The sequence below is a fragment of the Maniola jurtina genome, chromosome 4, assembly GCF_905333055.1.
Source record: "Maniola jurtina chromosome 4, ilManJurt1.1, whole genome shotgun sequence".
In the NCBI taxonomy this organism is placed as follows: Eukaryota; Metazoa; Arthropoda; class Insecta; order Lepidoptera; family Nymphalidae; genus Maniola; species Maniola jurtina.
In genome coordinates this window covers 8,902,575-8,917,185 of record NC_060032.1, presented here as the reverse complement: position 1 = coordinate 8,917,185, position 14,611 = coordinate 8,902,575, and the positions used below count along the sequence as shown (strand labels likewise).

At 36.6% G+C, this 14,611-nt stretch overlaps 1 protein-coding gene across 1 annotated transcript in view; it reads left to right on the top strand.

The window, feature by feature from the left end:
• Nucleotides 1-12,317, top strand: part of LOC123864482 — a 68,869-nt gene extending 56,552 nt beyond the window's left edge. Inside the window, exons 2-4 of the mRNA XM_045904960.1 lie at nucleotides 5,614-5,758; nucleotides 7,127-7,333; nucleotides 7,841-12,317. Of these exons, the coding sequence (XP_045760916.1) occupies nucleotides 5,614-5,758; nucleotides 7,127-7,333; nucleotides 7,841-8,166 (678 nt within the window). The 3' untranslated portion in view covers nucleotides 8,167-12,317. The remainder of the gene's footprint in view (nucleotides 1-5,613; nucleotides 5,759-7,126; nucleotides 7,334-7,840) is intronic.
• Nucleotides 12,318-14,611: the final 2,294 nt, after the last annotated feature.

The window sequence follows — 14,611 nt, the reverse complement described above, 5'->3', positions numbered from 1 at the left end:
GGCATCGTAGCTCCTAAACTAATGAACCAATTTTAATTTAGTTTTTGTTGTTTGAAAGGTGGCTTGATGTTGGTGTTCTTAGCTATAATCCAAGAAAATCAGTTCAGCCGTTTGAAAGTTATCAATCAGCTCTTTTCTAGTTACTGTAATCTTCACTTGTCAGGGGTGCTATAAATTTATTATTTACACTTGTTGCCTATGGACGAAATAGATTTATTTCAATGTCGAACAAAACTTTGTTCCGTTGATCTTCTTTTAAGTTTTAATAAACTGTTGAGTTGTATTAATTGTTACTGGCAACATTAAGGCAGAAAAGCATTGCGGCCGCTCACCAACAAGATGTCTGACCAACAGCTGATGACCACCGATAAAAGAAAATGGAAACATCTGATCCACTCGAGACTGGGACCTGGCCAGGATCACGATCTTTATTAATAAAGGAACGACCGGAGAGAAAGAGAGAGATTCGGTTAGGTATAAGTAGGTTTAGAGTGAAATGAAATATGAATTGCGAGAGGGATTATGACAATCACGTTGTAATGCGAACGATGCGGATGACTGTAGTTTTCGTGTTCGTCTATCATCCCGTTTTATATAGCGTTATTGCTCAACTTGGGCCATTAAAGGAACATTATGCCTCCTCTCGATTCCAGTAATTCCTTTCCGAGGCCGCTGGTTTTGACTAGTTAAAGTAGCTTATTAGGCGTCAATGTTTATTTAGCAGATTCAATATCTATAGTTGTATTGGAGAATGAATTGAAAACTTTTGATTTATGTAACGACTTTGCATAAGATTGAGAATTCTTAAGTATCGAAATAAGTAATTTAAGAGTAAGCAAAAAAACAGTTAGAGTTTTCAGTATGTAAGTACACCGCCATAAAAATATACAAACACTTACGCAATTTTTTTTTTTTTTTACTTAATGGTCTCAAAATTTATATTGAAAATATTACAATAAAACTTAAAGCTAGCAATTTTTGTATTATAATAATAATTAATAGATGGATTTGCCATCCCGTAATTAGATAGATTATTATGTACATCATAACTATCGGTCAGTTTAGTTTCTGTTTGGCTTCAACAATATTTTTAACGTTTTTTTTATAAAGGTATTCCAGCAATAAAATTATAATAATATGGGTAGTGATAAAATAAAAACCTCATTAAGTTCCTTTATCATCTTGCTACCTCAGAGTAGGAGAAAAAATAGTGACCTAGTTTACTATCTACTATCAGACGATATGGGCCAGGCGGTATCTAGCTATAACTGCCTCCCATAGATCTTCTTAAAGCTGCTTGAACAATGCAATCATTTGATATATTGTACGCTGACATGAAATCGCAAAGTAGGGCACGATAGAAGCTTGTCTCTTGTTGTGATGTATGCTAATACAGACATGTCGGATTAATTATTATTGTATGATTGATTGGGTTCCACTAGTAAACCGCTTGGCACAAATACATATATAATGTTTTAACTTCATTTTTTCTTAACATTGTCGGTAGGTATCAATATACCTACTCATTTATTAAGGCCGAACTTCATGTGTATTTAAAAATTAGCATTTCACAATAATTAAAAATGTTTTGTTTAGTAAATAAATAAACGAAGATGACGTTGTATTCATCATGGATGTATAATTCATACGTTGATACGTTATTGTGGACTAGATGATGCTCGCGAAAATCCCGTTTTTAAAAATCCCGTGGGAACTTTTTAATTTTTCCGGGACAAAAGTATATAGGATACTTTTTATTTGTTATCCTTCAGGTCTTTAATTACATCCATGTAAAAATCCATGGTTTGATTGAAGGGCACATCAATCAACAAACACACTTTCGCATTTATAATATTATGGGTAGTGTTGGCTAGTGGTTTATTAGAATTTAAAAAAACACTCGTATCAGACATCAGCAAACTAGACATAATAGCTGTCTGTGTAGAACAGTGCTTTGACACGGATATTTCAGTAAAAAAGAAAGAAGATAATAAGGCTAGCTAACACAGACTACGACGCGATAGAGTCGCCCACAAAAACATCGAGGGAATTGCGGTATGATTGATTAGTATTCCATTCCGCCCCCGATCTGTCGAGACAATGGCCTCGCATACTTCATTTGTCCTAATTTCTTAAGCCCCACTGCACACGGACGATTCCAAATATTGGCCAAGATTCTGTGACGAAAGAGAGAGAGTAAAGCTGAAGCGAACATCCACTACTGGATAAAGATTTACTAGAGAGATTTCCGCACTTCATTTGTATGCTTTAAAGCTCCGAGTCACGCAGCAGATGATGAAGAGGGCTATATGGTTGGAGTTTGTCTACGTCATTAAATCAGAAATGATGAGATCCATAGGAGAACCAGAGTAACCGACATTTTTAAACGACGTAATTAGAAAAATGAATATGGTCAAGACATTAAAAATAATGTCTTGCAAAGTAATAAAAAAGTAAGCTTGATTGCGATCCCGTTTCTTTTAACTCCTATTATTCTATCTTTAAAAGTAATTTTCTCATTGTATCTCGCTGTGTGTATTGTTTAAAGAAGGTAGGTAATCAAGAAAAGAAGACTCCGCATTCTTAAGTTACTTTATGAATATACCTTTGTAAATAAAATATTAAAAGGAATATTAAAATCCTTAAACGTTGCATTTTCATATAAACTGCAATAAAAAAGTTGAGAGAAGTAATCTAAAATAACTCCTCTTTTATTTCACTACTTTAAAGAACAATATAGTCTCAATCTCAAGCGGCTTGACCTTACTGTGAGTAAAATTAAATGCTTCGGGCAAGCAACCCTTTTGTTTTTCTTTTCATATACAATTTACCTTGAAGATGACTTTCTTCCACGGCATATAAAATTTTACAATGTATGATTCTTGGTAAGACCCGGGATCCCGTAGTAAATTTTTAGAAAATGCTTGATAATAATAGCCGATCATTTTTAGTTTTGTAGACCTTGGGCCCGAGTAGGTTTTCTTGTTTGCAAGCTGTTATGGGGCATTAATTTTTTGTTTTTAAAATGATAAAAGGGTGTTTATTTTTTTAATACCCATATTAAATATTTAAGTATCATAATGAATATGAAGCGGCAGACGAATCCACTAGGAACCAATACGGGACCGCGGTGGCAAATGCGTGCACCTCGTTTAGCTATTTTTGAATAAATATCAAAAACTCCACTTTATACCCTAATAACGCTTGTTTCATGCATTGTGTGAGTCAAAATGATGATGATGATGATTAAGTACTGTCTATTATCTGACTGAAGAACCTTTGAAGGACCGCGCTAACTTTATGCTGTAATCAAATAACTCCTTAAAATTACCCACGAGCTCTTAGACCGGCATTACATTCAAGCGCTTGGAGCACTGTTTGAAAAAACGTCGGAGAAAATAATAGAGCATAAATACATGTATATGCAGCAAGTTATACTTGTGTAAAGTAATAACTTGAGTGCTTATGCAGTATGCACATATTTCCGCAGTCCGCTCTAACAATGCTAACAAATATGATTGGTATGTTGATACAGAGAACCGGGAATTGTATGAAATTGGATTGTCTGGTTAGTAAAGTCTATCGCATCAATATCGTCAATAGCAATACCAAAACAAATGCAACTAGGTATACAAAGTTCAAAAACTATGGTGACAAATGACAATTACCTAAATCAAATAACGAACGGGCGAACGGGTCATAAAAAACGGCTTCGTTATTTTATAAAAGCTGAAAATTTATCTACATATAAGATCCAGATGAATGGAATACAGTCGGTCATAGTTAGTTACGAAGAACTGCACCAGTAATGATACCAGTAGGCAAATAGCGCGGATTTTCATTGGTATGAGAAACATTGCAACATTTATCTTATGTTTTTATTATAGAAAAGTTAATTGGTTGTACAGTGTACACACTAGTGTTAAGAGCTCATGTCAATGGGCCTTAAGCACCTATAAGATAAAGAAATCGTCATAAAAGGGGCACTGTATTGGACCATTGGCTAAACGATAATAGGTTGTTAATTGTAACGTCCGATGTACTCGTACGTAGGTAATCATAATCATAATCGCTTATTTTGCTAGAATATGGTATATGCATACACATACACATACATATTTACATATGTATTAAGGTGCCGCGACCAAGCTGATGCCCGCGACTTCGTTCGCGTGGATATAGGTTTCTTGAATCCTGGGGAACTCTTTAACCGACTTCAAAAAAAGGAGGAGGTTCTCAATTCGTCGGAATCTTTTTTATTTATTTTTTATTTTCCGGGATAAAAGTAGACTATGTGTTAATCCAGAGTATAGTCTGTCTCCTTTTTAACTTTCAGCCAAATCCGTTTAGTTCCGTTTTGCGTGAAAGAGTGACACACAAACATACTAACTTTCGCCTTTATAATATTAGTGTGTTTAGGTAAAATCGCATATCCTGTAAGCATGGCGTGCCAAATTCGTATTTTGGAGACAAATGGCGTACTCTAGATGGAGATGCAGGTTTTTTTAACATGAACGCAATTTCTCGCTAGAGATGGCCGATAGGTAGATACCTAATTGCGTCAAGAAGTTACCAAAATACTAGCCGGGCTAGCCGAGATAAACAGTAGGGGCGCTGCGGTCGCTTGATGTCTAATTAATCACTCACGACGTGATATCGTGCGCGCTGGAAAAATGCTGAATAACGATAAATGTGAGAAGGGACTGGCCAGCTGTTACCGCTTCAGCCCTTTAATGGCGGTACAGCTCGTAAATCTACATCTTCTTATAATAGCAAGGGTATCTTTTGTGATGTACAGTAAATAGGTATATTTTATCTGTGCCTATTCGTGCTTCAAACGGGATCCATTGTCCACGAAAACATAAGAGCATACTAGTGATGTGCTAGTGACTAAATGCTAAGCAGAAGACAGAATCAACGTACGTAAATTGAACGTCACAAGTTCTCATTGCTTGAATTCGAAAAAATCTGACAAAAGCGGTAGCCCTTGCCGTCGCTATTACCGTGCTATTACTTACGACGATAAGATAAGAGAACTAAATTAGATTTTTTGTATCAAATCGGTAAGCACTAAGTAGTGAAAACTGTATCTCGTTGATGAATAATGACTTCGTCAGCGTGGATTTATTTGTATTTTAATTCCGAGGGAAACGGGAAACTGATTTTTCTGGATAAAAAGTAGATAGGTACCCTAGAACCGTCTCCAGAATGCAAGCTATCTCTGCCAAAAAGATGATGTTCCCGAATTCGTTCCAGTTGATTTAAGTTTCTTAAGAATCCCGTGGGAACTCTTTGATTTTCCGGTTTAAAAGCCAGTAAGCAAGCCAGTTAGAAGTAGCCTTCCCTAAGATGCAAACTGTTTCTGTAATGAATTTCGTTAAAACAGTCAGACAGATGGGCCGTGAAAAGATGGATAGACACACTTTCCTGTTTACAATATTAGTAAAGATATGGAATATGGATAGTATGGATAATAACAGAGATCGACGTAGCTAGAATATTATTTAAAAAAATGATTTTGAGTTAAAAGAGGACTAGTCCGGTTCTGTGTACCAGCTGTGTACATGAGAATGTACGAATTTGTCATGAAGATTGCCGTTTGTTCTATTACAGGAGACGTATCGACGTTGGGCGTGTAGCACAATGGTTCCGCTTTGGGTGGAAGAGGGCGCTGAGGACGGCGACGAGGGCGGGCGGTCACGGCGCGCGCCCGCGGAGCACACAGCGAGATGGCACGCGCGGCACCTCGAGCGCGTAGGTAATGACAACACAACATCTAACTCCGCATGTTTGAGGACGGTGACGAAGGCAGGCGGTCACGGCGCTCAGAATTTTTTCCTCTTTCATTTGACATCCTACTCGATACAAAAAAAAAAAAATTTTGGAGACCTCCACTTTTTTTTGATGTAACATCCGTTAGGTAAGTTTTTTTTGTATAAAATATAGCCTATGGCACCTTTACAACGAATCAATTGACATCAAAATCGGCCCAGTAGTTTAGGCGTAGTGCCTAAACTACTGGGCAGTGTAGTACTATGTAGTACTACAGTAGTACTGGTGGAACACACAGAATGTAGATACAAACATATATACATACTTACATACATACATACTGCTGAAATCATAACCCTTCCAGCTTGCGGCTTTGCCGCAGTCGGGTAAAAAAAGTAGGTTGCTAAATGTTGATTGATTTACGTTGTTAAAATATCGTCATGTAAATGTTGATTGGATTTATTGGAACAGCATGCGTTCACGCTCGATTTAGAGCGACCATGTAAAGCACTATTATTAGTTTAACTTGTTCGTATATTAGGTATACGTTGTTGTTGTTCGATTTTGTTACACCAATTTTCAATAGATTTTGTAGAAATAAATCCTGTAAAAATACTATATTGAAAATATTTGTAATCAAAATATTTTTCTAGCTAAGAAGTCACGTTACAACAGGGTGGAAACTTTTCCCTTTGTTAGTTCGGACGCATTATACAATATTTCGGTGGTTAATGCTCCTTCTAAATTATTACCCGTAATCACTTCAGCTACGATGGATGACATTACGGCTTAGACTGATAGCCGTGTTTTACGACACAGCCCGTCCCATTTTTTATGTGAAAAAGAAAAAGAAATATTGAAAAATAGAGTGCCCCATGGGAATAGTTACTGACAATATATTCTGGAGTAGATTTTAGTACTTGGATTGATTCGGGAAAGGGCTTGGGAAAAGGTGTAAACAAAAAAACTTATTTGAATTTTGGTTTCTTTTAATACCAGTAAGAAAACAAGAACATGGTGTAGGACCCATGTTCTTGTTTTCTTACCGGTAAAAATCCATCAGCATATTTTAATATCATGCTGGACAAGTGACGTAGCTAATCTCCTCGTTCTCATTTTTAGGGTTCTGTTCTGTTAGGGTAATATTTTTAAACAAAAGTGTGTAAATACTAGGCCTTGAAATTTTTATGAAGGACATGCTACTACCCATGTAACAAGGATAAAAGTTAGCGTCAAGAAAAACGTTAGCCTGTTTCCATCTTAGACAGCATCATCTGTAACCACTAGGTGAGATGGCAGTCAAGAGCTAACTTTGTATTTTGTAAAGAAATCCCTAGCTGAACTGGATGTGCAGGTCACCTGGACCGGCGGCGCGGCGGCGGAGTCGTGGGCCGCTGGGTGCGCGCCGCAGCTGCGGGCCCCGGCCGGCCCCTCGTGCGCCTCAAGCCCTGCCTCTCCGTCTGCCAGCTCGTTGAGCAGCACTGCCCCTACTTCCTGCCGGCAGATCGCGCGCCCGCATACCCCACCCAGTACGCCGGCGAGCCCACCTTCCTATGCCTTGGTAAGCAATAACTATAATCATTAGCATAATATTTTTTTATCATCAATCAGTTAGTGGCCACTGCAGCTGAACGTAGGCCTTTTTGAGTGTGCCACCTTTCACGGTCCACTTTCCTTATCCACCAGCCTTTTTCAAGTCGCCGATCCCTCCACCGGTAGTCTTTTTTATAGGTTTGCGCCTGATGGAAATCGTGATTACCTTCCTCGAAATTTTCGCTATAGCATCTGTGAGCTGCACCTTCATATCACTTTGACCAATTGTTGCTTCTTGGCGAGAAAAACGAGAAATCATTGATTTTTTTCCTATATTTACCTACTTAGGTACTCTTTATTGTACGATACTTTTAGCTTTTTCATTCGAAGATAAAATGTATCTACTTTCATTCTGAATTGATATTTCTTTTTAAGAGACTTCAGTAACGACTAACCTAAATAGTAATCCAAACGACCAGAGACTTACCTCGTCTTCGTCTGATTCAATTCTAAAACAAATCGACCTAATTTCCAGATCCGCGTATACCAGAGACGGGCGCACAGGCGAATAAATCCAACTACGGAGCCGACGAGTGCTGCTACTGGTACTGCGAGGGGCGGCTCTGCTACCGCTGCGAGGCGCGGCTGAGCGAGCCGCCGCGGCCCGAAGCCGAGTGGTGCTCGCCCGTGGAGGAGCGCGTGGCGACCTGCTCGGTGCCGTATCAGGCGCCCGCGGCCGCCGCCCAGCCGCTGCCGAGCCTCGGCCTGCTCCTGGCCTCGGTCGTCACAGCTGTCGCCGCGATGATTCGGACTCACTGGACACCTACACCACTAGTGAATGTGCGCGATACGAGGTTATAGTTTTACGTTAACGTGCGTCGCACTCCCACGTCCCGCGATCGCCGGACTATGATCGAAACTTCTATTAGTGCTGTACTTATGATAATAAATTGCGCGCGATGACGAGATGCACGACGCCCGCGCCTCGCGGCCTCGGAGCGCCGAGCGCGAGCCCTCGTCGCGCGTCGCCGCGAGCGCGAGGTGTCTATAGACTGTAAGTTTATGTCTGTGCCCGTTTTACACATCTTTATCAGAAAAACACCAAAAATGATCTTAACTCGTTACTTATGCGTTATGTTCAAGCATATAGCCGACATTCCGGCCAGTATAGTAATATTTTTTGCCACGAAATCTAACGAATACATATTATTATATTTGCGTTAAGTATTTGTATATTTTAAAGTAGGAGTACAATTATTACAGCCGATAGGTGCGAGAGCCCACAGTGCAGTTCATTTATTTTTGCTAAATATTCTATAGCTGTGAATACAATTTAAATGCAAAACTCGAATCTCGTGTCTTAACAATTAGTGAAATACAATACAAGAATCCGATATTCCTAGAAGAATGAATAGTAGTAGACCTGAGACCATAATAGATTCTAAAGAAATGACTGTATGCGGAAGTACGTGGTATTTGGCATATAAATACTTACAAGGTAGCGAAGATAATATTAGGTACTATAGAACAGTTAAAAGTATTAAAACGGTGATTTAATGAATATTATAATCATTGCTACCTTATATGTATCTAAAACCATTGCTGTAATGCAAATGTATACCTACCGTAAATTGGCACGAATTACAACAATAATTTTCTTAAGGTTTGGACAGACCTTATGACGGCAGCGACCCGCGACGATTAAGAGTAGAAGATATAGGTACTAATTGAGGCGTCCACATTGCAAAGCATTCGCTTCACTAAGCAGTTGCGAGCGGCTGTGTGTATGACGTGCTTCATACTGTTCCTTGTATTACGAATTCGCAAATTGGTAACAAAAATGGCACTATCCTTAAATTAACAGTTCTGGGTTACAACTACAACAATTTTAATTCTACGAGAAAAAAATACGTCCGTTTTAAAGATCCTTCTGTCGTGTAACTTCTATCCGTTTGCTAGATCTTCACTAGATGATACCAGTGTCACTTTATACTTTGTCATTTTTCGTTTAATTCAAGCGCAAAATCTTTAATTGGCAAATCGAGAGAGATTTTAGATTGGGTCAGTTTTGTTTTCAATGTGCGAATTTTTACAGTGTAATATTCTGTCGTGTTGTTGCCGTACGTTTTGTATCTATCCAGACCTTTTTAACCTTAGTGTCAATAGTGCGAATTCGTTTTGTAGTGTTAATTATTATTTTTTAGTCGAACATTGGTAAAGAGGCGGAGGCTTCGTGACAATATTGTTGGTGGTCTCCGTTACTAAGTATATAATATTATTGTCATCGATTACACGATCCAGTATGATCCGTGTGCTTAGCATGAGATATTTTTACATCTCATTAACTTTGATAGAATTCGAGCGTCGAAACACAATAAAGAGTAAAATTGAATCAAACAGCATTAATTTAAAGTATAAAAATTCAGTACAACAAATTTCGATTTCACAATGTTTCAAGAGAAATCTCTCCCAAGACAATATTGTATGGAAGAATTTGAGTTCTAAAACAATTCATTTTACTTTAACACTTTAGTGTTTCAACGCTCGAGTTCTATCAACATTAGTGAGATGTAAAATCTCGCACACCGGTCGTTTCTATTTCATGCAGTGAGATATAAAGAGATAGATTGAGCAATGTGTAAAATGGATTAGAAACTGCCGCGAATCATGAGAAGTAGCTAATTATTGCGGTTATTTTAACGACTACTTAAGGCTCTTTCATGTAGAAGAAGTACCGCCGATTTTACCAAAAACGTTTAAAATCAAGAATAAAATTGGGCGTAATGACAGTTTTTGTTATGAAAACCTGCCAAAATAGCAAATATTTTACTCTCGGATACAGTTGCCTTCAAACTACGGAAATATAATATAATACATAAATTAAATAAAAGTACTTTTAAAAGTAGCGTGAGCGATATTAAGATTTAGTTTGAAATCAACTTAAGACTTATTACGTTGGTTACTTAAAATCGGTCCTAAATAATCATAGTACTAAATAAATTTAACGTTTCACTGTTTATAACACCTGTCGTAGCCATTGAAAATAAATAAATAAATAAAAAAAAATTTATTTCATGTAAGTATGTTAAAACTACCAACTATTCAGAAAGCTGATTCTACCGAGAAAAGCCGGCGAGAAAACTCAGCAGTTACTCTGTGCAGTGATAATATACATAATATGCTAGGCTCAAAGAAGAAAAACGCTCACTAGCCGAAAAAACTGTGGTTTCGATTCGACATCCACACCGCGTGCAATGGCACCGTTTTATAAAAACGCAAATTATGTGTTGTGGACATCACAGAACAACCCCTACATACATAGTATAGTGTTTGTGTCGTAGCTTTCGTGATACTCGACCCTAAAGCGGAATTTACATTACGAAATTAGTGGCACGAAATTAGTTTCACAAAACTAATTTCATTATCAATTGCACGTGTAAACGTCTTATTTCATAATGCATGCATTACACATGCAATAGATAATGAAATTAATGTCGTGAAGCTAATTTCATGCCACTTATTTTGTAATGTAAATTCCGCTTAACGCGTTGTGGCTATGAAGAAAGTTATAAGGCGTTCTGAGTCCTAGTTGATACCACAACGTCTCAACGGGCTTTTGAATGGACTGGAAGACGCTCCGTAGCCCCATCATGATATCATTCAGTTTCAACTACTCAATGTAGATGGATCACTTACACTTGCACTCTTTGCTCCATTCGAGCTCGTATAGGCTCACTATGAAGCGAACTTATTAGGCCGAATGGATCATGAATTATCATAGCCTCTTCTAGCTTCGCGCTTTTGAAATACACTTTAAGGGTATGACAGACAGGATTACGTGGGATCGGGGTGCTGAGATTTCGTTCTGAACCACATTATATTTTTTTTTATGAACTTGATGATGAGGATTTATTCCAGTGATAAAAAAAGTAATTGTGTCGTGGTTGCATGATGTAGGGCTCAGAACGCGCCATGACTTATCTTCATTAACACAGCTCGTTGTATTTGAAAGCTACGATATGATTTCTGCTATGTCTGCTTGGTCTGTGTTTGCCACAACGCATCACGGGTGTTTTTATAAGTACCATAATATGAATTTCGGTATGTAGATATTTTAAAAAAGCATTCCACATTGTGGGCTATTTTCTTAATGAGCTTGCTGGGCCCTTGAGTCTAATATAGACATTTTATACAGCCACCTTTGTGATACCGGGCGAATCAGCTACTGAAACATGATTAGCTCTAAAAATTGCCCAGGAGTTTACATTTTACACATTGCTTGCAAGTTTATTTATTTATTACTTTTTATTTAAAGCAAACAGAGACTATTTGTTATGGTTAATCAGTTACAGTTTCAAGCTAGGCTAAAGTCCTACGCAACCTTTGTCACGAGAGCCAGCCGCCTTGCATGCCTAATAATGGTCTATTGAGTACATTATATTGGCTAAATCTTAAATTAGGATTAATTAATTAAAAGTAGTTGTTGTTTTGTAAGAAAGTATGACATTAGCGTATTATGATGACAATTATATTTAATAATATATCCGTCTTATGAATTAATTGATATACCAATTACAGATGAAAACGTGGTTGAAGATGTTTTTATATGAATTGACTAATTAATATATATTATATACATATATAAAACGTGTTGTATATGACAACAGAAATACCTTGAACACGGGTATGGTCATTGTCATAATTGAATAGGTAACAATGTTAGTTATTTTGTCTTATTTTTTAAAAAGTATTAAATTATAGTGGTGTCGTTGAAGATTTTGTGATCGAGAAGAAGATAAAAATTAATGGTTATTAAGACTTTATTGAATGGACATTTGTTGAGATATTGTCCTCGATCGGGGATGTAGTTGTTGTATTCGAAAGATAATAATATTAAATAAGTTATTTTTTACGTTTTTATTGTGTAAATATATCAAAAACGGTTTGTTGTTTCCATTCCCGTACTTAAATAAAAGCCACCAAAGGTGCTAAATGTCTATTAACGCTTCTTAGAGGTTTGTTTTGTTTTTCTCTACTTCAACCTTGTAACGTGATCTGTTTGTCGGTCTGCGTGAGGATGATGTCACTGGACAAATCGCACTGCAATCTCACACCCACGGGATCACTTTGAACTTCCAACGAGTCTAAGCCATATCACTATACTCTCTATAGGTACAGTAAGCATACCGAATGCAATTATTTTCATAACTTATTAAAAATCCTCGATTCTGAATCCTCATAGATTTTATCCGGTTTGAGTAAGTTTGAGACAGAATAGTGGGTCGTATTGTTTCAATCGAGTATCTAATTCGCAAGTGATGCCTAGTGCCTTCACCGAGTGAAAGCTGACGAAGCCTCTTAACGTTTAGGGTCTGGCACTATTCCATCTCATAAGGCAAAGAACTATAATATGATAAGCAGTACAATTTTACTTTTCTATAAATTTCCGGTGTAGAGCACGTCACAGGTATTATCGCCGAAACAATTTAATAGATTATCTTTTAATCCAGAAGGTCCAGTCGCTTATCAATCACCATCCATTCTACGTATAAAACAATAATAGCGAATTTATTTATTCAATACTAAAAATACGTCGTTTGTCTACCTTCAGTTGTTCGGTATACAGAAAAAACGGTTAGAAATCAGGGTACAAATATAAAATTGTTATTTGAATTTTATGAGTTTTTCCAAACTGCATCTATTCGTACATTGAACAAAAATTTGGTGAATGTAGTACCTACTTAATAATAAAATCAGTGTAAAACTTAAAAAAAAAAACTAAATTATTCTCCAAATTATAATAGATGTATCTGCTACCTTCTTATTTATTAATAATATTATAATTTCTTTCAGAAAATATAATTTTTCAATTCAGACTCCGATAGTGAATGCTAAGGACAGTTGTAGCCATAACCAAAATAAGACGTGTGTTATAAACCTATTAAACTAACAAGAAAAAAAACTAAATTTTCTTTCTTAAAAAAGATATTTTCTCTATAGGTACCTACGTAATAATTGTATTTACGAAAGATTATGTCGGACTATTTCAATTATTCTAAGCATATATAAATAAATGAGCTCATACTTATAATTAAGTACTTAAATCAGACTCTCAAACAGATACCTATATATTTTGATATTTAATACAATTAATTTCACTAAACATTTTTTTTTTTACTTTTAGACAATGTAACTTAAATACTATCCAAGCTGATTTGTTAGATAAAATTACCTTATCGCTCCTATAGAAAGGAGTATTTTTCACGATATCTACTTGTATCTATGTATAAATTATCAAAATTTAGTATTAGACAATGAATTACTAGAGCATAATAAATTAATTGAAACAATTTCGAGCACTCGTTAAAACTCACACATTGACCGTGCATCCTTCTTTTTGGATATTTCTACTCTCACTCTAATTAATCTTCACTTGGCTACTATCCTATTCTAGAGTAGATAAAAAAAGACCAAAAGATAGGAGATCGGTTCGAATGTTGTTAATACAATACAGGCGTCTCGTTCTACGTCGGCCATTCGATGTACACAGATATGTACGCAGCGTCACGTTAACGTAATTTTTGTACTAAAACCGAAGTATCTACCTGTAGGTACTAAACATAGGATTATTGAATTTTAAATAAGCTACCTACTTTAAAGTTCATTATCGAGACCAGTTATTCAAATTCTTATTGATTTCGTAGGGACACAAAAGTAGCAATAATTCGTAGAGTTATCTGAATAATCATGTAGAGTTCACATCCGCAGATCGTTTGAGGACTATGCCGCTGGGTAGGACACGCCGGACACCAGAGGTCGGGCCATGCCATGGGATCCGTGCTCTTCTAAGTAGGTTTAGCATAACGGGTGTATTTGATGTTACGTTGAGCGTTTGGTGATAGCGTGTACATTATGTTTTTGAATAATATACGTATGTTTTGGTGTACATAAATAATGTGTAAATGTTTAACGCACAAATAAATAACAAAAATAAAACATTGTATGAAAAATTATTATATAATAATTAGCTCTAAACTATAACTGAAAGTTATTGATTAGGGATACGACCTAGATTCCTTCGTGCGCTTGCTGCCAAGCTATGGGTAGGTAGATACTAATATTTCTTTGTCTTTTTTACCTGGATTTGATGTTTATTAGACGCTGTTTTTTTTGGGCAGCATGAAGTTACGAAATCCACCTTTGAATGTACCTACTTAACTGATTTCAATTCACTAAGCATGGAATTAATTAGTCATTGTTCATTTGTTACATTAGGTTTACGTAACAACACTGTTGACTGTTGATA